At 42.3% G+C, this 25,975-nt stretch overlaps 1 protein-coding gene and 1 long non-coding RNA gene across 3 annotated transcripts in view; one reads left to right on the forward strand and one right to left on the reverse strand.

Moving 5' to 3' along the window:
• Positions 1–25,975, reverse strand: part of SEC14L1 (SEC14 like lipid binding 1) — a 36,457-nt gene that overhangs the window by 1,499 nt on the left and 8,983 nt on the right. For both annotated transcript variants that reach the window (XM_083597883.1, XM_083597882.1), the window contains exons 3-16: positions 17,680–17,829; positions 17,448–17,579; positions 15,832–15,960; positions 14,533–14,764; positions 13,956–14,065; positions 10,845–11,034; positions 9,670–9,758; positions 8,372–8,442; positions 7,425–7,596; positions 6,799–6,933; positions 5,210–5,344; positions 3,376–3,627; positions 2,223–2,401; positions 797–898 (exon numbers count right to left, since the gene is read on the reverse strand). In XM_083597883.1, coding sequence (XP_083454009.1) covers positions 797–898; positions 2,223–2,401; positions 3,376–3,627; positions 5,210–5,344; positions 6,799–6,933; positions 7,425–7,596; positions 8,372–8,442; positions 9,670–9,758; positions 10,845–11,034; positions 13,956–14,065; positions 14,533–14,764; positions 15,832–15,960; positions 17,448–17,579; positions 17,680–17,829 — 2,078 coding nt within the window. The remainder of the gene's footprint in view (positions 1–796; positions 899–2,222; positions 2,402–3,375; positions 3,628–5,209; positions 5,345–6,798; positions 6,934–7,424; positions 7,597–8,371; positions 8,443–9,669; positions 9,759–10,844; positions 11,035–13,955; positions 14,066–14,532; positions 14,765–15,831; positions 15,961–17,447; positions 17,580–17,679; positions 17,830–25,975) is intronic.
• On the forward strand, positions 787–8,800 carry LOC310755345. The gene is made up of 3 exons (XR_014544312.1): positions 787–921; positions 5,288–5,454; positions 8,379–8,800. It is a non-coding gene; the product is annotated as an uncharacterized lncRNA (long non-coding RNA).

Raw genomic sequence — 25,975 nt, forward strand, 5'->3', positions numbered from 1 at the left:
GTGAAATGGGGCTCCGGAAGTTTAGGATGTTGAGAAGAGTCTGCTCTGTCCTCTTCAGTGCTAAGAGGTGTAACTCTTTATAGACCTGAAAAACCTTTCAATGCCCAAAGCTGGAGTTATTAAGCCCTTAGCAGTGAGATTTAGTGAAATATATGAATGTCAAAAGGGCTGCCTGAGAAGGCCAGAAATCCTGCTTCCTCCGCCGAAGGCAGCACTCACCTATGACAGAGCTAGAGAAAAAGGTAAGCAGTTCAGCCAGGCACCCGCTGGCACTTCATGAAATGTCAAGTATTCTAGCTACTGCCTTTCTCTATACTTAAATGCTGGGCAGAAGCAGAGGAAGACTCTCACAGCGCCACGAGAAGAGGAAGTGTTTTTGAGCTTTGTGAGAACCTCACTGGCAGGAGCTTTAGGTTAGATTTCTAATGCACTATAAAATGTCTTGAAAGGATGGTATTTTAAAAAATAAATTCTCAACCACACTGATTACGCCTTTCGTTGCAAAACAGCCTTTGCATGTCCAGGTTAGGATTTGTGCAAGCATGTTTATGTTTGGGGAAGGGGGGAAATACTATGGTTACCGCATTAAGACTGGATACGCTTTCAGCTCTAATTCAAAACAAAACCAGTATATTTAAATGCACAGACAGCTACTTTACTATCTATAAAAAGGCCTTCCACATGTTTTTTTTTGTTTTTGCAATTGTCACCGATGATTAAGCTGTATTGCAGTTGACTGCCATAGACGAGGCTCCGGCCATCTCATCAACTGGCTTTTGGCTGGCAGTGGCACTACCTGGAAATCATGGAGCTGGAGTGAGACTGGCCGGAAGAGGTTGTAGCAGCACTGAGCTGAGAAAATCCACTGTGACTTGATTCAAGGCTGCTCATGGACCCTCTGCAAAAGAGACAGATAGTAAGGTAGTATACAAACTTGTGTTTTGGAGTTTTTGTTTTGCTTTTGTTAATTATCCTGGTTATGTGGAAGCTCCGTCTCTCATACATAGAATCACAGAAGTTGGAAGGGACCCTGTGGACCATCTAGTCCATCCCCCTGCAATGCATTCTTCAGCTGTCCCATACAGGGATTGAACCTGCAACCTTGGCATTATCCTGTGCTTTCCAGAACAGTAGCTGTATTGGTTTGTTGCACTATTTATTTATTTTTTTACAAAAAACCCTCTATATACGCTCTGCCCACCACCAGCATATGAGCTCCCATAAAAGGAATGTTGTCCTCAACAGAAATAATAAAAGTTGCTCATCTCTGATTTACATGGTAAAGTAATCCCAAGAAACCAGAGTGAATGGGGGGTTCTTTTCTTCAATCTAAATTCCAATTTAACCCTTCATTCAGTAGGAAAATATTTAAGAATTCTCAGTCCTTAATGCCCTTGGAAGAATTTGAATTCAAGATAATGTTCAGATATAGGGAAAGAGATTTCTTTCACTTCTGACCATGTTGAATGAGAACCAGGTATTTTGTTTAAAAGCTCTCCTTAAATGCAGGTTGTATCCAAAGCAAGAGGTTTTAAATATACCAATGGATTTGCACAATATTATGCAGCTAGAGTGAGGCAGTTTTGTGATCCTTGGGCCCAACTGCATCTGAGACTAGGGGCAACCAACTTTTCAGGTTGTCTATTCTAGACCCATTCTGCACACCACCACCGTTAGAGGTATTCAAGTAGGCATTTCACATACGAGTTCAGCTTCATGAGAATCTGTTCCTTCACAAAATACACTTGCAGTTTTAGGATCCTTTCAGCTTTAGAGCCCTGTAGAGCTAAAATGGATCCCAACAGTCATCTAGTCCAACCCTTTAAAATGCACATGGTCCTCCCTCCAATTCGAAACCATACTGGACCTTGCTTAGCTTTGCAAACATGCTAGCAGTTTTACTGCTGCATCCCTGATCTTGGTGGTCAGGTAACTCCATTCACAATAGCTTCACCTCCCTCCCCCTTTCACTTCCCTAGTTCCTGCCAACTTTACTTAATACTCGTATTTGATGTGCAGTAAGTACTTTCACAACATTGCTGTTCTAAGCAATTCTGGCAAAGTGGCAGAACTGCAAGGACCCTTCTTCCATGTTTAAAAGGCCTTCACAGTATTGCCTTTCAACCAAGCAAATCATAAGAACTATTTTTGATTTTCCTTTCAGGGGTCTTTCCATTGGGATTTCCCTGGCATGGTGCCTGCAAAGGCACAGCTAAGCATACCTGAAATCTTCTGACCCAATTACTTCTGTGTAGTACATCACTTTGCACTTATGAGATGAGACCTGTAGAGATGCCAAGACATCGTCCACACGAGGCAAGCTGGTTGTAGCACAAGCAGGCATACTGTGAAACTTCCACTGGAGAATGTAGAAACCAGGCCACCTTGTCACATGGGACCCCTGAAAGCAAAGCGGGGGGGGGGGGAGGGAATCCCAATGAGCTTCATTCACAACTCTGGTTTGTGACTCATAGTGAAGAAGCAACAGTATAAATCTTCTCTAAAACTGTTTACTCCAACAACAATCCTGAAACAAACCCCATGCAGGTGGTCTGTAGGCAACTTGAACAGAAGGTTTAGCCTTTATAGCTGGAGTCAGTCAAGGCCCCACCTTCCCCAGATGGACCATAGGAACCAGGTCTTCCAGGACTCACAGCTAGATAATCACCTCTCAAAATGTTGTATGTGGCCATTTTAGTGTTGTGGGAAACTGATGGGCTGCAAAGTGTTTCAGCCTTACAGTTGTGGTGATACTCAGCTCCCCCAACCCCCATTGGCTGGATCATCTTCTCAAATACTTGATTGATATATCTGGGGATAGGAAGTGGCTGGCAATCCCAGGGCTTTCCTTTTAAAAACTGACCAGCACCATCCTAAAATCCCTTACCATTCCACAGCAAACAGTAAGGCTACATACATTCAGTAAGGCCACTCATGACGCAAGGCAACTATTCATTGGAACTTAAGAATTCTCTTAGATCTGCCCAGTTACTGTTGGTTGTGATCAGATAGCTCACCCCAAGAGTGCTGTAGTCCAGCGATGGAAACCCTGTAGCCCTTGAGGCATTACTGACTACAGCTCCCATCATCACTTAAGTTACGCTAGCTGGGGTTGATGTTGCATTGGGAGTCAAAACATCTCCAAGGGCATAGAATTGGAAGGGATCAAGAGGGACATCTAGTCCAACCTCCTGCAATGCAGGAGATTTTTGCCTAATGTGGAGCTCAAACCCACAACTCTGATATCAAGAGTCTCATGGGTTTCCCAACCCCTGCTGTAGTCTCTTGTTAGCAATTCCAGTGACTTCTGTTTGGGGTAGAAGCCAGTTGAAAGTAACCTAACAACATGGATTTTGCCAAGAGGCTGGTTCTCACCTGCACGCTCTCCCCTTCTTTACAGCTAAGCGGAGACTCCACCATGCTGTAGTCCCGCCCCAGCTGCCAGGCTTTGTCTATCAGTTGCACATTATTGCCACCGGGAGAAGTAATGCTGTGGGCCCCCAGGGAGTCCTTTTTTGGAGGCTGTGGTGCTCTCTTGGAGTGATAGATGTTAAATACAATGTCACCTTTGCAAACATCAAAATCCCAGGTGATCACAGACGAAGCTTCCACAATCTGAATGAAGATCTAGAGAGTTGGAGGATAATTATATTAAAAGCTCGGTCAAAGCAAAAAGCCTTTCAACGAGAAGAGCCAATTTGGCGCTGCTGTCAAATTCCACACACTTTGAATGCTCTGGCGTAGAAACCCTCTGTGTTTATATTTGCTACAAAACCTGCTATGAGGGATTCTGTAACCAGATGCAAGAGTTTAATTGCTTCTGCATCCAACTGCGTAACATTTACAAACAAACATTTTAAAAAGCAGTACAAAGTCAAATTACACAGTCAATTTTCATTTAGGCCCTACAATTAAATAAATAAAAAACCATGTTATTTCAGAAGCCATAGAAAAGGGGGTTGGGGAAGAACGAATTCACCCTTGGCTTTATGACAGCAAGGAGATATGGCAGCCCTTTCTGCCATTTTGAAAGCTCGCTGTTTGTCAATAGTTGGATGTTAAAGCAGCATGAGAGAGCATCTAACTGGATGCATCCGATGGCATGGGAAAAGTAATCTCTTTTTAAAAAACAGCCTTGAATACTTCTAATGCAGAATACTTCTAATTCAGGGAAGTATAAATATAATATAGGCAATTGTCTGAACTTTTGTTACTTTTCATTAGATGTTATTGTTATTCTTATTAGATGATAATTTTTGTGATTGTGGTTTTTTGCAATGTTGAGGTTTCTTAATGATGATGTGTTTTTAATTGTTGTAACCTGCCCTGGGACCTTAAGGTGAAGGCCAAGTAATAAGGCAATAATATAGGCTTTCCAGTGATCGAAAGACAGTTTCTACATCTAGCATATCTCTGTCCTGCTGCTTTAAGGAAATGCAGATTAAAAGACTGGCCCTTCAATAAATGCTGCTGGGGGAAAATAGGTGGCTCAACTGCATCAATATTCTTCCAGTTACCACATAATAAAAATGTAGATTAAAAGTATGCTACAGGCACCAACTGAGTATATTCAAAGTGCACCGCATCTTGTTTTCTGCAAAAAAAAAGTTTAGTAAGGGAGGGGGAGTCAAGGGTTGCCTTCACAGCAGGATTAGGAACAGTCATTTGAGCAGTGCTCAAATTACAGGTGGGCCAGAAGGGCTTGACCCCCTTATCTTTTTGAGGCAGCCCCCTTGCTACTACTTTTAGCAGACTGCAGGGAAGCAATGTTAGACTAAAAATGGGGGTGGAGTTGTGTGCCTCTCTACTTCTTCCCCTTATTTCAGCATTGTTCACCAACACAAGCTCATAAGAAAGGACTTAGAAAGAACTAAGAAGATGTTTCAGAAAGTCCACTCTTACCAATAACTGTTCATGTGAGGCCGGCTTGCATTACTAACAAAACAGCTGAACAAAGCTGAATAAGATTTGAGCTCCTCCGTTGTGAATAGAAAATGCTTAAGGTAGCATTTTTCTAACTGTGGAAGAGAAGAAGATGATTCCTCTACTGAGCTGAACAATTATTTTGAGAGTGGACCAGCTGAAATATCATCTGAAGCACCTCTAATTGCACAAAGTTGGCATGAAGCCCATGTCAAACCAATGAAGACCTGAGCTTGTCTGTCATGGATAGACAATTGGATGCAAGAAAGAAAACAAGGAAAGTCACCTCATGGGGAGCTCCTTTGAAGACGCTTGCAGACTGATAAATTGTTTCTGTCCACAACTTTATGTCTTCATTTTCCAGTTCTTCTGCTGTACGGTATAGAGATTTGGGAACCAGCCCACCTTCTGGAACTTCACACTTCAGAGAGTTAATTAAGGTGGAAGGGAGAGAAAAATCAGAATTAGATCTCTACTCAAACAGATCACACCTCAGAAAGAATCTGCTCAGAAGTAAAGCTCTTAATGGATGTGAGTTATCATTGAACAAAGACACCGAAGAACACATGTGAATTGGTTTTTAAAAACTGTGTGTGTGTCCCACCCCTTACAATTTCATATTGGTTCAACAAGACCAAACTGCAAGTTTGTCTGTTTGGAAAATTTATATAGTGGGTTAGACCCTCCACCCCATATTCTTATGCGATTCACCTGGTGCTGTTGTTTTTACAGCCAAAATGGCAACAGCCACACAAGGTGATCATTAGCAGAGTTGGGTAACCCTGAGAACTGCAGGAGTATAAACAACCTTTCAGGGAACCAGTGATTCTAGATGCATTTGTTAATTAGAATTGCAGTGTGCTCCACTGATTGAGTTATCTGAATGTAGGGAATAGTGGGGGGGGGGGTTTACACACTTGACAGTGGGGCTTCCCTCGTGCTTGATCCCGAAGGTGCAGTTAGTGCAGAATGCCATAGCAAGAGTGCAGGCCCGATGTCAGCATATAGCACAGCTCTGCTCTGTGTTATACCAGATCTGCACTGGTTGCCCATTTGCTACCGGGCCAAGTTCAAGGTGTTCCTATTCGTATATAAAGCCCGTAACAACCTGGGACCAGTTTGCCTACAAGATCGCCTTACCCTACACATGGCCACTCGACCGCTTGGATCAGTGTAACTGCCACTACTTACAGGTTGCCACATAATATCTGTTCTGCATTTGTAAGAACTCAATTCCACTTGGAACTCCCTGCTTATTGAGATTAAGCAGGTGCCTTCCACTGTACTATTTCCGGCACCTGCTAAAAACATTACTGTTTAGACAAGCCTACCCAGACGTGAGTGGCGCTGTGGTCTAAACCACAGAGCCTAGGGCTTGCCGATCAGAAGGTTGGCGGTTCGAATCCCCGCGACAGGGTGAGCTGCCATTGCTCAGCCCCTGCTCCTGCCAACCTAGCAGTTCGAAAGCACGTCAAGTGCAAGTAGATAAATAGGTACCGCTCTGGCTGGAAGGTAAATGGCGTTCCCGTATGCTGCTCTTAGTCATACTGGCCACATGACCCGGAAGCTGTATGCCGGCTCCCTCAGCCAGTAAAGTGAGATGAGCACTGCAACCCCAGAGTAGTCGGCAACTGGACCTAACGGTCAGGGGTCCCTTTACCTTTACCCAGATGTTTAGAAAGCTAAAGTAATTTTAATCTGTATTAGTATTTAAATGTTTGCATATTTTAACATAGGGTTGTACATTTTTTATTTTTATCTGCTGTGCCCCACTTCTGGGTGGTGGTAGTTTTTACAAACAAGCAGTGTAGAAATTTTATGGAATAAAGAAAATAATCAATGAAAGCAGTTCTGCTACAACTACTGTTTACTAACCATGCATTCTCCACCAAGAAAATCTGGAATGATTTCTTTGTCAATGTAATCCAACAGCCCACCGGGTCCTTGATAGTCATTGCCAGCATAGATCAGGAATTTCTTTCTTGTGTTGTCATCAATGAATGGACTGACCTGCAAGTAAAATACTAAGTTAAAAAGGTAGCTCATTGGCTTTGAGGTGAAAGAGGCAGCTTCAGAGACACAGTGGGAAGTTCTGGGATACCTAAATGAGCAGGGTGCAGCCACTCCTCTTTCTAGAGGGGGTAGATTACAGCCTCCAATTGCTTCTCCCTGTGGCTCTGCCTGGCTGCAACTTTGTGAGCTGACTCACTTGCCAAGAAGGCTGTTGACACCAAGTGAGTCCAGTCCCCGGATCCTCAAATGGCTTCAAGAGGATACTTTTACTATTGGTGATACTCATAAAAGTGGCATGCTCAAGAGGTGAACTATTCCACCAGGCCACATTACTACTGTATGTAACTGGATTGTTTTTGGTTACAGAAATGATGCTCCCTATAAAAAAACAACGTTGCAAGTGTTGACCATGGCTATTTTATAGTACAGGGCTGGGTCCCATTTTCCAAAGTACAGGTCCCAAGGGAAACAAAAGCAAATGAACGTACCAGTGTCCAGAGGACTGGAAACACCCTGGGAGCTCGCAGAATGAGGAGGCGCCCCAAGGTTTCCGGATAATTGGCTTCGACTACCTCGATGATCCTTAGCAAAGCCTTGACGCCAGGCCTCCATAAGTGCCGCATGTTCAGGCCCTCCAGATCCACCAAACAGGTCCAACAACTGTTTGCCCCAAAGCAAAGGCAATGAACTCACTAAATGTGTCTTTTTAAAACAAAACAAAAACCTCCCCACAGCTCCCCCAAAATCAGATTTGCTGAAGAGGTTTGTATCAATCACTAGAAAGCTGTTTTACTCTAGCTCTCCTTGCCTTACGCTGTTGGGTGCATCACTAAACTGACAACATTCAAAGCTTCTAGGGCAGGCATGGCCAAACTTGCCCTTCCAGCTGTTGATGGGACTACAGTTCCCATCATCCCTGACCATTGGTCCTGTTAGCTAGGGATGATGGGAGTTGTGGTCCCCAAACAGCTGGAGGGCCAAGTTTGGCCATGCCTGTTCAAGGGAGTCCCCAGTGTCACAAAACTCCCTTTCATCTATACTCTGGGTGTGAGGGATGACAACCTGTCTTCGCCCTGAATGTGGAACAGGCGAAAATCTACTTCCAAGTGCCACACAAGGCCTGGAAAGCCGTTTTCCATGTTTTCCTAAACGTTTGGCTGAAACTCATGTGAGATGTGTCCTCCTAATTCATTTGTGGGCCATGCACCTCACTTTGAAATCATGGCTTTGGGCATGATGCACTGCAGTGGCCAAACATGGCGTGCCATTGCATCTGTGGGCACGGGGATAGGTTGGAGCCCTCATACACAGGAATTTCACAAGTATATCCCCTTAGCTAACATATGAATCAATATTAGAGTGATTAGCATGGAGTCTCTCAACACTTCGCATTCAACTAATCATTATATTTCATTTAACAGTTATTCTCTTTTACCTTATAGGTCTTCCAAACACTTTTGTATTTTCTTCACACCTCCTCAGTCCTTCTTCGTTAATAGAGAGAACCTAAACACACACAAACAAAAATGAGAAACAAGCATATTGCAGAGATGCTGTGGCAGAATAGCCATGGTGAAAATCGGGACAAAGAGAACTGCTTCTATCATCTCTGTTTTACCTTTGAAAGGAGATAATCATCCCGTTCCTGCTTTCCCAATTCACTGATTCTACAGACTTTTCTGATGTTCCCCTAACTTAATTTCTGTGTTATGTTTCTGCTTTATGTTTGTCAGCAATAATAGAAAAAGCTACCCATCCTCATGTTTGGAAGTCTCAGAAACTGAACTGAGCCCCCCCCCCCCCCCGGCAAATGTGGTAGGAATGTGAGGTAGGGTTGTGGGGGAGAGAGACTGGAGTAAGTATACCATTGAAAGACTTTAGAATATGAAATTCCTCTGGATAATGGAAGGCCTGGGCTAGGTGGGAGCAGCCAGAATTCTATATGCACGGAAACTGGAGTTCTTTGTTATTTTCAGTCTAACAAAATGTGCTAGTTTTCCAATAATGTAACCCCTCTGCCCCCTTCATTAGTCCATTCTTGAATAGATTACGTTCTTGACAAAGAACAGGTATTTAATAAAGCTGGATTGATTGCATTAATATTCCACATTTTCTCCAAGGAGCTCAAAGTGACATACGTAGTTCTCCCCTCCCTTTAATCAGACAAACTGCTGCATGATAAAAAGTTGCAAGCGCTGGCCCAGGGAAAAACTACAGACCAAACTCCATAACTTTTTTGTCTGGCTATACCACAGAATGTTATGGGATGAGGTAATATAGTGGACTGTTCTACTTCACAGTGAGGAAATCGCCTTTTTGCAAATCCCCATGCACACACTAGAAACCTGGCAAATGGGAAACAAGCTGGCTTAGAAACTCTCCCCTAATGTGCTTCTTTTCCCCCTTTGCAATGCTGACATTTTTATTTTTAAAATGGGAACGTTAAAAAAAAACAAAACACCACCACCTACAACCGGAGGTAATGCAAGCCACTCTCTGACCTCAGGATTCCACCACCTCACCTTCCTGCATATGTAAACCACAAAGTAAGACAACTCCACCCAACTCACAAAGAACAAAACAAAACTTCTGATATTCTGGCAGAACAGTGTGAAAAAGGAACACAGATTGACGAAGACAGCCACAGTGTGCTCATCTTTCTAATGCGAAGCAGAGCTATAAAACAGGAACATTGTGTTCACTACCAAAACACATGGCATCAAAGGCACTTACATAGCGAAGCAAGGCTTCTTCCCCGAGAGCTCGCACCAAGCCTTTGGTGTCCATCTGGCCAAGTCTCAGCACATACAGTGGACGCCCATCTGAACAAAAAAGAACAGCGGCAACTGTGGTTTTGCAAGGGCAACTAGAATGATCAGTGTTTGCTTGGCAACTTTGGTTTCTATGAAAGCAACTGTCGCTCCTTGGCTGCAAAGGAAATCTGAACTTTGGCATAGCTTAACTCCATCACCTCATTAGGAACTCGTATTAGCAAGAATCCTGGGGTGAAGGAGAGGAAGAAACACACTTTGTATGTTCTCATTAACGTTGTAGGAAACAGGACGATGCTGGCAACTTGGCACAAAACTATAAAAAAATTAGGCTGCAGGACCAATTTAATGTATTGGTCAATATTATCTGAATAATTGCAGCTTTCAGTTTTATCTGAATAATTGCAGCTTCAGGCAGAACAGCCTTGGGAAAGCTTAACATTCCTACAGTCTGAGCTATTAATGGAATGCAGCTAGATGAAAACCTAAAACTATTCTTTAACCCAAAGTGTGTGGCTTTGAGGATTGAATAAAATCTTTTATAAGTTTGTGAGAAAACTGTAGAAACTTTAGTACTTGAAAGCAGAATACTTGGCACACACACAAAAAGACAAAAGTTGCTGTGAGCCCCTTTAAAAGTTTAGGTATTTCACTTAAAGCACAACTTGATGCAGTAAAGCGTTATTATTTTTCCCCCACCATGAAGGCTTGTTTTTTTATTTAAAAAAATCAAGCTGAATTTCTCAGAATACATTATTGCCACCTTTTATTCTTTGAAGCACAGCTTTCAGGGGCCGAGTAATTTTAACAGTGGCAATATTTTGTTTAAAACACTATCTTTAGAAGCAGAGATAACAAACACATCTCCTCGCTTGTTCCAACAAATGCACACTGTGTGTGTCTTTTGGACCACGTTTCTGAAAACTATGCTTTCATGACTTCAATCCTGCCCGAATGATGCTTGAAAACAGCGTAGTGATTCAGAAGCATTTTGTTCCTACCTCTGCAGGAATGTTCAAGGGACATTTAAAAAATCTACAGAGAACCTTTCCTATGGCCCCTTTTGCTACACATACCAGCCAAAGTGAATAATGGGCTAACAACCTATGCTTACATAGGGCAGCAGGGCTACTCTACCTTTGTCGTGGTGGTGCCAGCCTCCAGCATAGTAATCCTGAAGTACTTGAGGAGGGTTCCAAGTCTCCAGAATGTAGTCCACCTGGTGCTGCTTACGCCACGTTAGGGACTGGCACATGATCTCTCTGGCTTTGTCAATGTTGAAATCTCTCGCACGCAGGAATCGTAAGATATGCTCATCTTTTGGGATCTGCAAACATCAGTGAAAGGGGGCTGAAAGTTACAAACCAGCTGATTCCAAAGTTATCTAAACGGTGGAGGTGAATTTCATTTGCTACTGAGCAATATCCATTTTACACCCTCAGAGCAGAAAACTGGGGCAGCTGCCTTAATTGATTAGATTTAAATCTACTCTGCATAAATAACTTGTTCTAGTATTTACATTACTGTTTACACCCAGCTTTTGAGGCAAATTGCCAACCCAAGGTGGCTTACGGTATCTTTGATAAAACAATAGTGTTAGGTATTGCATGCTCTTTAGATGGTGCACATGAGTCAAAGGAAGTTTCTCTTAGATGAGGCTGTCCCCATCCCTTTCACTCATGGAGAACCAGGAAGACACCAGCAGTAGAGAACTAAAGAAGAAAAATAGCTATTGCTCACGAATACAGGTTGTAGCAGAGCTTTCCAAACTTTTCATGTTGGTAACACACTTTTTAGACATGCATCATTTCATGACACAGCAATTCAGTTTTACTAGCAAACCAGAGGTTAATGTAATCCCTTTCCCTGGGAGGAGCATGAGGAGTGTTCATGCGACACACCTACACACTGCAGCCGACACACTAATGGGTCACGACACACAGTTTGGATTACAGTATCTCCATTTAGGTCTTTACATCATGGTTGCAGGCAGGGATACAAGCATCAAGAGAACAGCAAAGAAAACTACTGAAGCCCTCTCTACAAATTCCATGAAATTTGGATGAGAAAAGATGGAGTAAGCAGGAAATAGTAAAACGGGGTGGTTGTATGTTTTCTGCTATAGTATAGCTGTTAGACTTTTAGCAATTAACAGGAGGCAATCAGTAAAAGAAGGAGACTCCTCACACACACACACACACACACACATGCATACAATCACAAAAATAGGATTAAAAATCTGAATGAGATTCCCAATAGCACTTGTCAGTTTACCCCCTTTTGTGGACAATGACCACAGCACAGCACACTTTGCCATTCACAGCATTGCTGTTCATGTGCCCCAAGAGGGAAAAAAGCAAGCTGGGAAGTTTTTGCACACTTTGTAAGAAAGTTGTTTGTTATTCCTTTGCTCTATCTGTGTTAAACTACAACTGACTTACAACGCCATCCTGAAAAGCATTACTTTATGCCACCTCCAAGCAGACCAGAATGAAAATGTGTGTTAAAGAGATGAACAGCTAGAGCGGGGTATGAGAAAATAGCAAATCAAAGCTGTGATGAGATTTTTGTTCAAAAAAATCAGATGGAAATGTCATCAGTTCTTTAGTTTAATCCACAGAAAAATGGGTACAATCAGGCAAGACATTTAAGAGACGAGAAGTGAAATGGCAGACACTCAAGGGTTTTGCAGTGAACTGGATAACAGAGTTAAGCCGGGATACATCTGCATTGAAGATCAAGCAACTAAGTAAATATTGGGAAAGTAATTAAGGAGATTTTTCTTATATGGCAGATAGCATAAAAATAAGCAGGTTTGAAAGAAAGAGCGCTAGTAGTTACAAATCTGGAACAAAATATAGCCCAGATTTTGAAAATATAATCAACTTTTGGCCTCTACATCAGAAAATTACTTAAGAGTGGTGAGAGGTAATGCTTGAAGCATCCTTTTCTTTTACTGCTAATGGAGCCAAATTAAATCAGACATTCTAGATGCTAACATGACATAATCATGATTTAAAAGTGATTTAAACTGAGCTTCTGCCCTATAGCTCTAAAGATAATATTAGGCTAGAGAAAATGACCATGTCTAAATACTGGATGGAAACTGGAAGCTGTAGGAGTGAACAAGCTGACTTATGATAGAAGGAAAGTGCAAGAAAGAAACTTAAGGAAACACAAAAAGCACAGGCCGGTGTGAACAAACCACCACATTGGTGAGCAGAGAGGCACAGAAACTTTGCAAGCTGGTGAGGTGGGGGGGGGGTGCTACATTGATTTTGCAAACAAATGATGGAAAGTTAGAATGAACCACAATCCATTTGAAGTAGCACATCCACCCCAAGAGATCAGGGCACAATGTGGCTTCTAATGTGGAGCTGGAAGCTTTGGATTCAAATTGAGTTTAGCTAGGTACTTACTATGTGGAAAGCAGCCTTCAAACTTAGGGTGGCTTCGTGTGCTATACAGCAACAAATACGTATTTACCACTAGTGGGGTACATTCCTTGAGCAGCCACAGCTATTCACAATTCCCTGGATCACGTTGTGCCCATCTCTCTCCTATGCGAAGTTTTCTCCCTAAACTTCAGACTTAGAACTGAAGCTAACTTTTATTTTAAATAGCTTACTCTTGAAGTACTTGCTGTGGAAGGCGGGGAGAACAAAACAGGAAATTGGAATTTGGCTGTTGCGGTATTGCAGGAAAGATGTATTTGCATGTCCAACTGGCCTTTAGTTTTATGCTAGTCATATAATCTCAGTGCAACGTTCCATGAATTACGGACCACCTGCCCAAGTGTGCAGTCTTGCATGCTTTCAAACTATGCTGTGAGAAAGGCATGGCAGTGGTTAACGGAGGAATGTCGTTAACAGGAGCCTCCTTGCAAGCAACTAAATCAATCTCCAAGCAGGACACAGTAAAACTGGTTGATTTGTTGACATTTCAATTTTATGCTTCTACAATACATAACCTTTAGCATATATGAAAGGATATCTAGGCTACCAAGCCAAAGCTTTGTTTTCTTTAAGTATAAAAGCATCTGGTCTCTGCACTCTGGGAAGTAGATTTAAAGATTAGACTTTACAGCACACAGAAAAACTAAAAGGTATCAGGTTCAAACTAGTCCAAGGCCATCTTATGTAAAAATGTCCATTCCCTTGGATGGATTATTGACATGCTGCCAGACCATCTTGCATGCTGTGCACTTTTCCGATGAACAGGAAGTCAAGCAGGCAGACAGATACTTACTTTGCCTTTGTGCGTTTCCTGGAGCCACTGCCGAAGCCTGATGAGGCAGCTTTCCTGAAGTGGTGTCAAATCTCCCAAATACCTCTTGATGTAGTCTGCATCCAGCTTGTCTGAAACCATTATTTACACAAATGCTATTAGAATCAATGATTGCTGGATCAATTAACAAATGGCTTTCAGTATGCATTCTTCAAGTTGAAGCTCTGGCTTGTCCTTTTGCAGAGCAAGCTGCCATTTTTAATACATAGTTTGAAAAGAATGAAATGCTACTAGCTGAGCTGTTTTTCTTCCACCAGCTCCAGCTAGGCATCACCCTAGTCAATACTGGGTGCCTTTCCCCCACTCAAAGTTTCTGTTAATAAAATGCAACCTACAGATTTTATATCTGAAAACATATCAGTGTACAGTTGTTTGTGCTATTTATGCTGTGCGGCTAAAATCATTTTGGCTATAGAAATTGAAGACGTTCAGCACAGAAATAGAGATTCACCAACTCCTTGCTTAAACTATAGCTGTTATATTAATGGAGACGCACAAAATAACCCCAAAAGGCAGACAGGGCAGGCAAACAACGCACCATCGGGTGTTCCAGCTGTGGGCTCTGATGCATTGTTGCAATTGTTGATTTCCTTAGGGCTAAGTCCCTCCTTGGTGGTAGTTTCAGGTATGTTGATTGGAGGGGACAGTGGTCGCCTTACATGAGATGCACCACGTTCAAACGTAAATTTAGCCGGGGGACTCCAACGAGGAATATAATTAATTCCCTCCTCTTCTAGCTGATTCAAGTAGTACTCGATTATTTCTTTGCCCTTTGAAAACAAGGCAATTCTTTAGTCAATGCACTTCTCTTTGGGCATATGTTTTCAGAGAAAATTGCACTATTAGTTCTTCCTTATGTAAAACAAGATGTAATCCAAGAAAGTGAGAGCCCCACTACATGCTTCTACATTTCAGCATCACCCACCCCTAGAGCATGAACTAGTTTAGAAAAGAATGAACCCATTTCCATGGTACTTAAAGGTAAAGGTACCCCTGACCATTAGGTCCAGTTGTGGCCGACTCTGGGGTTGCGGTGCTCATCTCACTTTATTGGCTGAGGGAGCTGGTGTACAGCTTCCGGGTCATGTGGCCAGCATGACTAAGCCGCTTCTGGCAAACCAGAGCAGCACACGGAAACACCGTTTACCTTCCTGCCAGAGCAGTACCTATTTATCTACTTGCACTTTGACGTGCTTTCGAACTGCTAGGTGGGCAGGAACTACACCAACTCAAAAGTCACAAGGAGACCTAGGGCAATGTGTTTGCCCACCGACTGCTTTTTGGCCAAGCATGGATACAGCTGGTCTGGGAAGCATGGAGCTCCCACTTTTGACAAAGGCAACTGAGCATCTCTTCTACATACGGGTTAAAGCCTGGGCACAATAAGCTAGGCAACCTCCTATTTTTGACAAGTTGTTCTATTCTTGTGGGGAAACTTCTTCTAAAGCCGCATGCTATTTGGCACAGTATGATTTAAAGTACTGACAATCCAAGCCATGCTTGCAGTTGGGCAACTGCCTCTAGGGAGATAAAAAACAAAACAAAACAGTATCTTTATTTACTTTGTTATAACAAAGAGTTTAAGCTCCTATGACGCATTCCAGAAACCGCATAATCAATTGTCAAATCACAAAGTCAGTGCACACGCAGGCTCCTCTATTTGCAACAAGAGCAGATTAATCAATATTGTCTAAATAAGAATGCACCATTCATAGAGGACAAGAGCAGCCACCAAAAAAGCCAAACCTGGCCGGACAAACCCCAAATGGGCTCAAAATCACTCCAGCTGCAATATCGAGAGCCAGCAGGCCAAGGAGTTGCAAACTTGAAAGTTCACCTTTTTAATATTGCTGGTGTATTGTTTCATGGCAATCTTTTCTACTGTGCTTTCAAATCCAAAGAAAGATTTAATATCAAGGCTTGCAGACTGCTCAAAACATGTCCAGTCTTCATTGTCTGGATGCACCTGTGGTGTTGAAAAACAAAAGGTTGGCACATAGCGTGAGAAATCTGATCAAGTATCACAAGAAATTCTGAAGTACAGCATACCATGTTCTTTTTTAGTGCAGCCAACTGGCGTGCTCACCAATGCACAACACAACTAAGCTTTAGTTTAAAGCTGCACCATTATGCAATGTAAACCACAGTGGCTTAAGACTGCCAATGTACTTTGGTAAAGGACTTAGGTTTTAAAATAGTAATCGACCTAAGCGGGCTCTATAAAGCTCACATTTATGAGTTTTCAGTTCTCTTGGTTATTAGTCCCATTTCAAGATCCAAAAAGGCAAGACACATGTGTAATCCCTGCATTTCAGCATAACTATTTCAAGTATTCACATTCAAGTTATTGGTGCAACTCTTCGCTAGTTTCTCAACATGGCTTCCACCATCACAGAAGTCAACTTTTCTCAATTCCTGTCACAAATCACACAAGTCATCCTGAAAACTGCCACAGAGAAAGGAATTGCTGTGCATTGTCTAACTCATGGCATAAGGAATTTAACAGCCTGTTCCTGTGCAGACTTAGGCATTCCTACATTCACTGGAGTTTATTAATTTGGCTAATATAACTCTGCATATGGCAAGGCTGAAAGCAGAGATCTGGCACATTTAACTTGGGCAGGCAACTCCTGTACTTTGCTAAATTAATTCTACTTGGAAAATTATGACTGATTATGGTGGATGCCTTCAAAGTAATTCTAGAGGAATATTAAATGTTTGGGATTAGCAGCCAGAATTAAAATTGGGTTTTAGTATTCAAAATGCCACACACTACTCCTATTTCTTCTTAGCAGCTAAGAGTTTTTATGGCTGCTGCGATGTTGTCACCTCTCTGAAGAGAAGCAGCAGCCTAAAACTGAAGAAACTGAATTGCTAGCTCTAGCTTTTTCAGCTCTTTAAAAGAAAAAGAAAAAGAAAAAAAAGCAGACAGCGAACATAGGCTTGATTTATATGCCTATTTCCCCATGTATTTAGATTTTCCTGTTGGCAAGAATGTGGAAACTTATGCATGCAACAGAGTTCTTTACCTTGCATTGATTGTCTGCTTTTCCTAAAAAAATAAATCATGGCTGTCTGCAAGTTTAAAAAACACTGGGACAAGAACTTGTCGGCTCACCTGCATCATATCCTATGCCCTGGCACTACATACTACCAAGTAGGAGTCTGAACACCTGCTAGCACCCGTGCAGACTTAAATCAGAATGAAAATGAAGTGTTCTGAACACATGCCAGTCCTAACTTATTCAATATGTTTGTACTGCCTGAGCACAGAATGTTAAATATGACTAGATCTGATATTTCAGTGTTGTGGGATTCTGTCCAAGTTACCCAGCTCAAAAATGCCAGCAAAATATGTGCAGCATTAAACTTCTTATTGAAGGAAAAGCCAAAGTGCAAACCTCCACTGAAGGCCCCCAAAGGCTAAAACCACACCAACCTGCCTTGACTCACCGTGTAACAGCAGTGTTCATTAATGACGACCCTATTTGAGAAGGTCTCATTGTGGGCCTCTATGTGCAAAGTGCGGTCTCTTCTGTTCAGTGAGTTCTTCTGGATGAAGTAAACATAATCAACCCCTGCAATCTGAGAGAAGGGAAGAGGCAAAGTTAAACTGGAGTAGCAGCAGCCTTGCAGACAGCTATACAGGCCCATCTATTCAGGCCAACCATTGTTATTCAGCTACCTTTTTCAGGAGCCGTGGTGCATCTACGTCCAGTTTACAGCGCCTTTCAATTATGTGGATGGCCTTGTCCTCGCTCTTGAATTCGTTCACAGTATCACTGCCTACAAACATGGGAATGAGGGGGCATGTAGGAAACCTTTTTTCGTAAGCCTGTGAAAGAAAGGAAGAACAAATGTCAAAGCTCCGTTACAAGGCTGATCACGACCCGTTGCATTTTCTTCAAGTTGTTAAAATAATTAAAGGATGATGATTTGGGCATTTCAAGTATCTACCAACAACAGTATGTGGCACTAGCAGGCTCGGAGTCTAATTTTCACTCCTTGTGAAAGCTCTCCAGGCGACTCTCGAAAGTACTTCCCCAGAGGCTAGTAAAGACTTTCAAGGTCTGTTCCTTGCAATAATAGCTCTCCCCAAGCACAATAGCTACATTCATGTAATGACTGCAATGTGCCATTACCAGACTATACTTGTGCCTAAGAACTTAATGCCTTTTATTAAGTTACTCACACAGCAATGTCCTCAGTTCAGCTAAACAAAGAACATGGTCACAGCATCCATAAACCTTTGAATCGCCCCCAAAATGGTACTGCATTTCAAGAAAAACCCAGAAAACTCCAAAAGACAAACTCCACGGGTTGGAATCCCTTCGAATCCCTGAACACAGACTGACAAACTGTTTTGCATTCCATATTCTCAGGGCCTCACTTGAAGCAGAGAGAACAGTTGTGTTGTGTACATGTATCCAATATTATTCTCCCATAATGCCCAATTACAGAATCAGGGCTTTTTTCGGTTCCATTTTACTTTATTTCACAGTGGACTGTTTCATGGAGATGTCATGAGAAGAGATGGGGATTCTATGGGCTGGAAGAACAAACATGCAGCTGAAAACAACAGGGAAGGTGGCTGAATTGTTAAACTGATACCCTTTCCATCTCTCATGGCAACAAATTTACTCAAGAGAAACATGCATTCACCCTAAAGGAATAGATCTGAGAGAGGAATAAGGAAGTAGAAGCATTACTACCGTTGCCTATAAGGGACGTAGAGTCTTAAAATGGCAGACTGGCTAGAATGGCCAGACTAGGGACCCAGCTGCAACAGCAGCAGCATGCAGGCATGAGGTCCAGGGCACAGATTGATTTATGCCTAGTTCTGACTTAGTTGGTTAAACAGTGTCCAGTTGGTACTGCTTCAGACTGCAAGTGGATGCTCCTCTGTACAAACACACACACAAAACTCCTGCACCTCTCTCTTCATATGCAAAGCTATAAGTCAGTGAGAAAGGTTGAAAGCCTAGCACACAAAGCCCACCCAGCTAAGACACTAGTATTCAGCTGGGAGGAGTATTCAATCGTGAGAAGCCTACCAGCCATCTGAAGTGGCACAGCCCAGACACAGGTTTACCACAACAGCAACAAACTGAAGGTCACACTCAAATGAATTCTTAAAAGCAGAAGAGAAATCCTTGCTCTTGTCCACTTATGCAAGTAAAGAATCTCTGCTGCACTGAACCACATCAGTCTCTTGATCTCTCTCAAGCACATGCCAATTTCTTCATTTTTCGTCAAAACTGGGTGGGTTTATTTACAGGGGTGGGGAACCTCCAACCTGCAGGCATTATTAGGCCCACCAGGCCTCCCCTTTTGGCCCAAGAGGCCATTTCTGACAGGACACACCCAGCTGCTCTATACTTCATGTTGTATGATGTCAAAAACAGAGCAGGTAAAAACCTGACTTGGCTCAAAGGGGCCTATGAAGTGCTTTTCAAAGTGCTGTGTGAAGTAACACTTTGAAGGGGGCTTTTGAAGACACAACAATCAACTATGGTCCATAGCTTGTGGTTTGTCTTGGGCTTAGACAAAATGTTAAACCAAACCAAGATTTAGCACAGCAGCAAAGTGGTTGCCATCTCCTCTCCTGGAACCTGCGCAGTTGCTTCTTCATGCTAGGCTGTGCAGCTATAGTGCAAGTGCTGGCTGGCTGGTGCTGATGGAAACCGTAGTCCAAAACACCTGGAGGACACCTAGTTGGTGAAAGCTGGGCTAAACCGATTCAATGTCACCACAAAGCACTCAGCATTAAGGAAAGTTTTTCCGTGCAAATGAGGAACTGGTCTGATCATTCATCAAATATCAATATTTACACTCTTATCTACTGAACACAGGCATTTCATTTTTACCTGATATTAGCCATGAGCATAAAATCAACACTCTGCCCACCAGGACTGAGAAACGGTTATTTTCTATAACTTGCCCAAGTTATGTAGCTTCATGGAATTAAATAACATCGTAGAATTAAGTAACACTATGAAGTTACTTATTATGTAAAAAAACCCCTGCTAACTCAGTCCAAGCTGTCACTTACTGAAAATGCTCAGCTTTTCTACTCCCAAATTTAACAGAGAAATTGGGGAGGGGGGAGAGAATAATGGTATTCCAAGACCAAGCATAACTCTGGGCCAACTTATATAGTCAGCAGAAACAGGTGGGAATGCTTTCCTTGAGCTGTACCAGTGAAGGAGGGCAGCTGAATGTTGGAATGCTCTGCAGTGCACACATCTCATACACAAACACACATGCTGGGGGAGGGAGGGAGTGAAGCACATGCCATAGAAAAACAGCATGTGCAGAAAGTTCATTTGGTGGAGAACATTCAAATATGAAGTACACCCAAAGCCGTCATAAAATTGCAGCCTTGACGCAATGCAGTCAAAAAAAAAAAAGCATTCTGCCAACTGGATAGCCCCTATTTCTATCTGCATGTTCCATGGCAGAATAGTGCAAAACTGGAGGTGTGAACTTGGTCTGAACTGATTTAATCTGGCAGTTCATCAAGACTGCCAACATACGGAGTCATCTGGTTCAATGGAGATTGTGAGTTTAACTATGAGATTTGAGTTCAAATCCTTACTCTGTCATAAATTCACTTATGAGGCTTTTGACAAATCACTGTTTCCCAAAATACAGATGAGTTGCTGAAAGGCTAATGCTGCTTCCATATCAAACCCACTTCCACGGCAATGATCTGTCTCAAGATTCTGCAGTACTTAGTATGACTATGTTGTCTTCAGCCATCTAAATACAGTGGTACCTCGGGTTAAGTACTTAATTCGTTCCAAAGGTCCGTACTTAACCTGAAACTGTTCTTAACCTGAAGCACCACTTTAGCTAATGGGGCCTACTGCTGCCGCTGCTGCGCAATTTCTGTTCTCATCCTGAAGCAAAGTTCTTAACCCGAGGTAATATTTCTGGGTTAGCAGAGTCTGTAACCTGAAGCGTATGTAACCTGAGGTACCACTGTAACTGTCTCAACTTATATAACACTCTCCAAATGCTTGATGAATCCACCCCAGTGCCTTAACAAAATCCTGCATTCACATTGTGATATACCAAATGTCATGCTGGCCCCGCCACACATACCATAAAAAATAGCATTTTAATAGTATTTTTCTTGCATTCAAGACACCAAGGAGGTTGTTTGTGCACCCATTTAAGTCACCTTAATTTTGGCAGGAGCAATGAGTTTCCAAATATCGCCCAAAATAGGTAAGCTCAGACAATCAAGCACCATGATTTGAAAACAAATTCTGCTTCTGAACAGGATTACAAGAGAAATAAGCTCCCCGGCAGAATCTACTTACATAATGTATTTTGCATTATTTCCACATAGAGCCTAACTGCTGCTCTTGCTTGCACTCAACATTCCTGTGAATCAGTATCTGAAGGAAGCTTATTAAATTCATTTAAATGTTGCTTTTTCTGTGCCCTTACCATTCACTCTTAAAACCCTAGGTTCTAGGATTATAGTGCTAATCACATTTTGTTCAGTGCCCCAAATGTAGCTGAAAAGCAGAATCAAAGGCTATTATAGTTTGTATTTAAAGAGGAAATGGCATCTTTTTTTCAAAGCTGGCTTTGAACCTCTGAAGGTGCAAAGCACATGAATACCCCATCATACTTATTATGTGACTCAAAAGGAAGCAGATGGATTATGAAAAGAACAAAACTAGATCACTACAACAAGACTGGGCAGGTAAACTAAATATATTGTAGAGCATGAGGAACTTAGGAGACCAAATGCTTTCTCTTACTCTCAGCTTAAAAGAATTGTGCATGAAGAGTAAGCACAATGTGTACGAATGACTGTAATTATAATTGTGCAAAGAATTCATTCTAGTTCAGAAGACCGGAGAAAGTGAGCCTAAGCTTGGATATGAAAATGGTAACATATTTTTAGCTTTCACAATTCAAAAATATATATTGAAATATGTGGTGTGCATTGTAGCTGTCTTGCAACAACCTGATGCCTCAACACAAACTTCGTAGTTTCAGGTAACTATTAATATTTTATTAGCCGGTAATTGCTCCGTGTTAGTAGTAGACATTTTGTTCAACACCAAGGATGACATCTAGATCTGGAAACATTGGCCTAATCAGTATTACTAGTTTCTACTTTGCTCTATGGCTACGCAATTTTAAGTGTGGCTAGTGCATTATTTTGGTTGATGGTGGCGTTCTAAATGCAGCTATGCTTAGAACTCTTCAGTGACAATCTGATTACAACAGACATTCTCTATTTCTTTCAAGACATTCAGCAGCTAGACTTCCCTCATATGATCTGTGCACAGTCAACGGCTGCACCATTTCATTTTCCCAGAGCGACTGGTATTCTGGGAAATGACAGAGCCCATCACCAACTGAGACAGTGGAGAAGAGCTTCCGACATCACACTCCCCTAGCTTAAAATCTCAGCTCAACCCATGACAATGCAGAGGGTTGCTTAGCAACTATAAGATTTGAAATAAATTTTGGTTGAAAGGGTAGCTTAGCTATTTATATGCTGATCTGAACTTGCACAGCTTCAGGTCTCATTTGGGTGAATTTTAGAAGGCTTTCTAGTAACAATGTATCAGTGAAGCCCAGCATTAAAAGGTTGCCTGTCGCCTTACTGGGTTATGTTAAATCCATCACAAAATTCTAAGCGGCTGGAATGTTTTAATTAACTCGTTTCCTTGTTCTTAAGACGTCAAGTAATCATTGAAGCCTGAGCCTTTGTGGGGTGAGCAAAACTTTCTAACTCAGAATGCATGGCTCAGTGGCTGGAACATTGGTTAAGGGTGTCAGATACTGAAGCTTTGCAATTTTGTGCAAACCACCCCCACCCCTTAGATACAATTTTCCACACGCTGAGTAGGTCACACAGCAGAGCTGACTTTGGCAGCCAACCTGGAGTTCAATGAAATGGCAGTTTGAAGAAACTGCACTCACAATGAACCTGAATTTGTTCCAAGAGCATAGATCTATGCATACAGATACCACCACCTCATTCTACACACCATGTCCATTCCCCAAATAAATATTTAAGACCAAAAACATCTTCTGGTCTCCCAGGTTCAGTTAGCAGGACCTAACTCAGAGAATACTGCCACGATTCCAGACACAGCTGCTACAGTGTGGTCTACACCAGTTAAATCTCGATTAGCTCACTGCAGTAATGGAATTTCAGGAGAATCCTGCGCAACAAGGTACAGACCACCAGCATGGCAGCTGTGATCTTTTGTTCTCCAGTTATGCAATTGTTCTGCAATTATGTTTATTTCTTCCACTGCTACAGGCTACTCACAAAACTGGAATAGCAAGCTTCTCCTTCGCTCAGCAACAAAACCCTGAACTATCTGTCAATAGCAAAGACTGTGATAAAGTGCAAATGGCAGGGGAGTTTGCGATGTCCTCTTACTGAAAATGATGGCACATTAGGCAGGCTTATAAGGGGAATGGAGGGGTGGCTTGCTATGTTAACAGGTTCCCTTATGCTGATGCTATGCCTTTCACAAATGCTACAAGACAGGAAAGTCAGGCATTTCCCCTATAAGGCAAACAGATGTCTGCAAGGAAGTCACAAGGCAAGGGGCTCCATATAAATATAGCCAAAACCCACATATAAGGATATAACACCAGCTGCATTCACTTGCTTGGCAGCATACACATAAAACCACCACCAGTGATAATCAAATAATGAAGACTTCCTCCAGAGGTACTAACAGCAGAATATAAACACTGGAATACAGGTGGACATATGGATCAGTGTTAGAAACTCAGATATGTATGCTAGGCGCCAAATCACTCCTTAAACCGAGGTTACAGTCGCCAAAACAGAATGCCTAGTTGCCGTTTTTGGGCCTGATGGTCATATTTTTCAAATGAAGAACTTACTGTGATTGATAATCAGATAAACATCTGACTAGTTCAGATGACAACCTTGAGTTAGGTTAAGAGCTTTGAGAATTTAAACAAGAAAAGTCACTTGATCCAGGGATAGTCCACTTTTTCTTAATGGCGACTGCTCTTCCTCAGGCTGCACAAAAAAAGCAATTTGGTTCCCAAAATTCATTCTGGCTGTGCAGAAAAAAAATAAACTGGTAGAATTCTACAGTATGGGGAATTAGTGTGTGAAAACAGTCCAGATCCAATGATCCCCAGATGGTGGAGATGTCAAGTGCCATCCTGGCACCCAGGCATCTTCACTTGATCGAAACTGGTTGAAAGCCTGGTGCAAAATGTGCCTGGCTAATTTCGAACACTTCTATGGTGTTTTTGCCCATAATTTGTGATTCAGTACAGAAGTCATACCATTAACCACAGCAGTAGCCAAGGCAGTACAGGAGTCAAAATGTGATATATACACTCCAACTATCATTGGAAAATAGTTGTGAACACTAGGCTTTGTAGGGGTAGGCTACCTAAACTCACAAGTAAAATGCAAAAATGCAGTGCCAGGAGTCAGTCTCCTTACAAAAATGTAAATTATGGTTGAGATTCAACTAACAAGCCCTGCCAGCCAAAGCTTGCATAAGGACTTCCACTAGTGCAACAAGGCTTCTCTCCATATGGCAGGTGGGAGAATCCCTGGAACAGTGTGCAGGAGAATGAGAGGACTGATTGCTCCATCAGACAAGCAGAAATGCTTGTCCTGATACAGAGATCTGCTGAGCATTGCACTACATTTAATTCCACTCTCGAAGTCTCAACATCAAAGAAGAACAGTGGAGAGTCTCTTTTGGAAAATGCTTTCCTGCTATGCCCCAACATCCTTTATAAACCCTCCTTTGACATTGCCTCTTCCTCCTTCCCCAGCTTTGGGAGTCCAACCAAACCACCCCAGGAAGTACTGACAAACAAGTTTACAATCAGCCACTCATATTAAAGACAAATTGTGACAACAGCAGCATCTGCAGTTTACAGACCATGAACTACCACCACAAAAGCACACAGGAAGAACTGCGAAGTTGACAACTAAATTCTGACAAGTTGCAGAACAGAAAGTGTACACACAAAAACAAAGGGTATTTTTCAGTACACATATTTAGAAAACACCCTCAAGAGGGAGGAAGACCTACTGGCAGAACAACTTAGGTTCTTGGAACTAAACCCAAGGCTGATGTCACTCACATTTTCCAGCAAGTGGAGAAACACAATAAGTTTTGGAAAAGTAAGCAATTCTGTCAGGAAACTCACTGCTTGCTCTCCTATTGTGGCCCGAGCATATCTAAATTCCATGACATTTGTTCCCACAGTGTTGTGGGAGACAAGAGGCTACAAATACAATAAATGTGCCCTTTTTGATCACACAGGATGTATGTATCACAGTATTATCGAAGCAAAAGCATAACATCAATGCCTGCTGCTGTATTAAACCACAACACATGTTCAGAAAGGCCACTACGTTAGGGTACCTTGAGAGCAATGATAGGTGGGACAAGTACAGTGGTACCCCGAGTTACAGACACTTCAGGTTACAGGCGCTTCAGGTTACAGACTCCACTAACCCAGAAATAGTACCTGGGTTAAGAACTTTGCTTCAGGATAAGAACAGAAATCATGCAGCAGAGGCGTGGCAGCAGCGGGAGGCCCCATTAGCAAAAGTGGTACCTCAGGTTAAGAACAGTTTCAGGTTAAGAACGTACCTCCAGAACGAATTAAGTTCTTAACCCGAGGTACCACTGTAATTCGAGTTCTGTCCCGCATCCTTCTGCTGCTTTCCAGAAGGTCAAAATTGAGACTGAGGAGGAAGCTGACAGCCACGGCCACCTCTTGAGCTGATTGTAAGTTAGATGGCAGGCAGGAGGGATGACTGGGGGCGGAATGTGATTGGTGGGGCAGTGCCCCATTCACCCTAATGGAACAGTCTCCACTGGCCCGCAGATTCTCAGGAATCCATCTGTGCTTTTGAAACCCCTGATTTCCTATTCAGGTGCCAGAAACAGCCACAGTTTCATTTTGTACTACATTTCTTG

This window comes from Podarcis filfolensis (genome assembly GCF_964270895.1).
Source record: "Podarcis filfolensis genome assembly, chromosome: 2".
In the NCBI taxonomy this organism is placed as follows: domain Eukaryota; kingdom Metazoa; phylum Chordata; class Lepidosauria; order Squamata; family Lacertidae; genus Podarcis; species Podarcis filfolensis.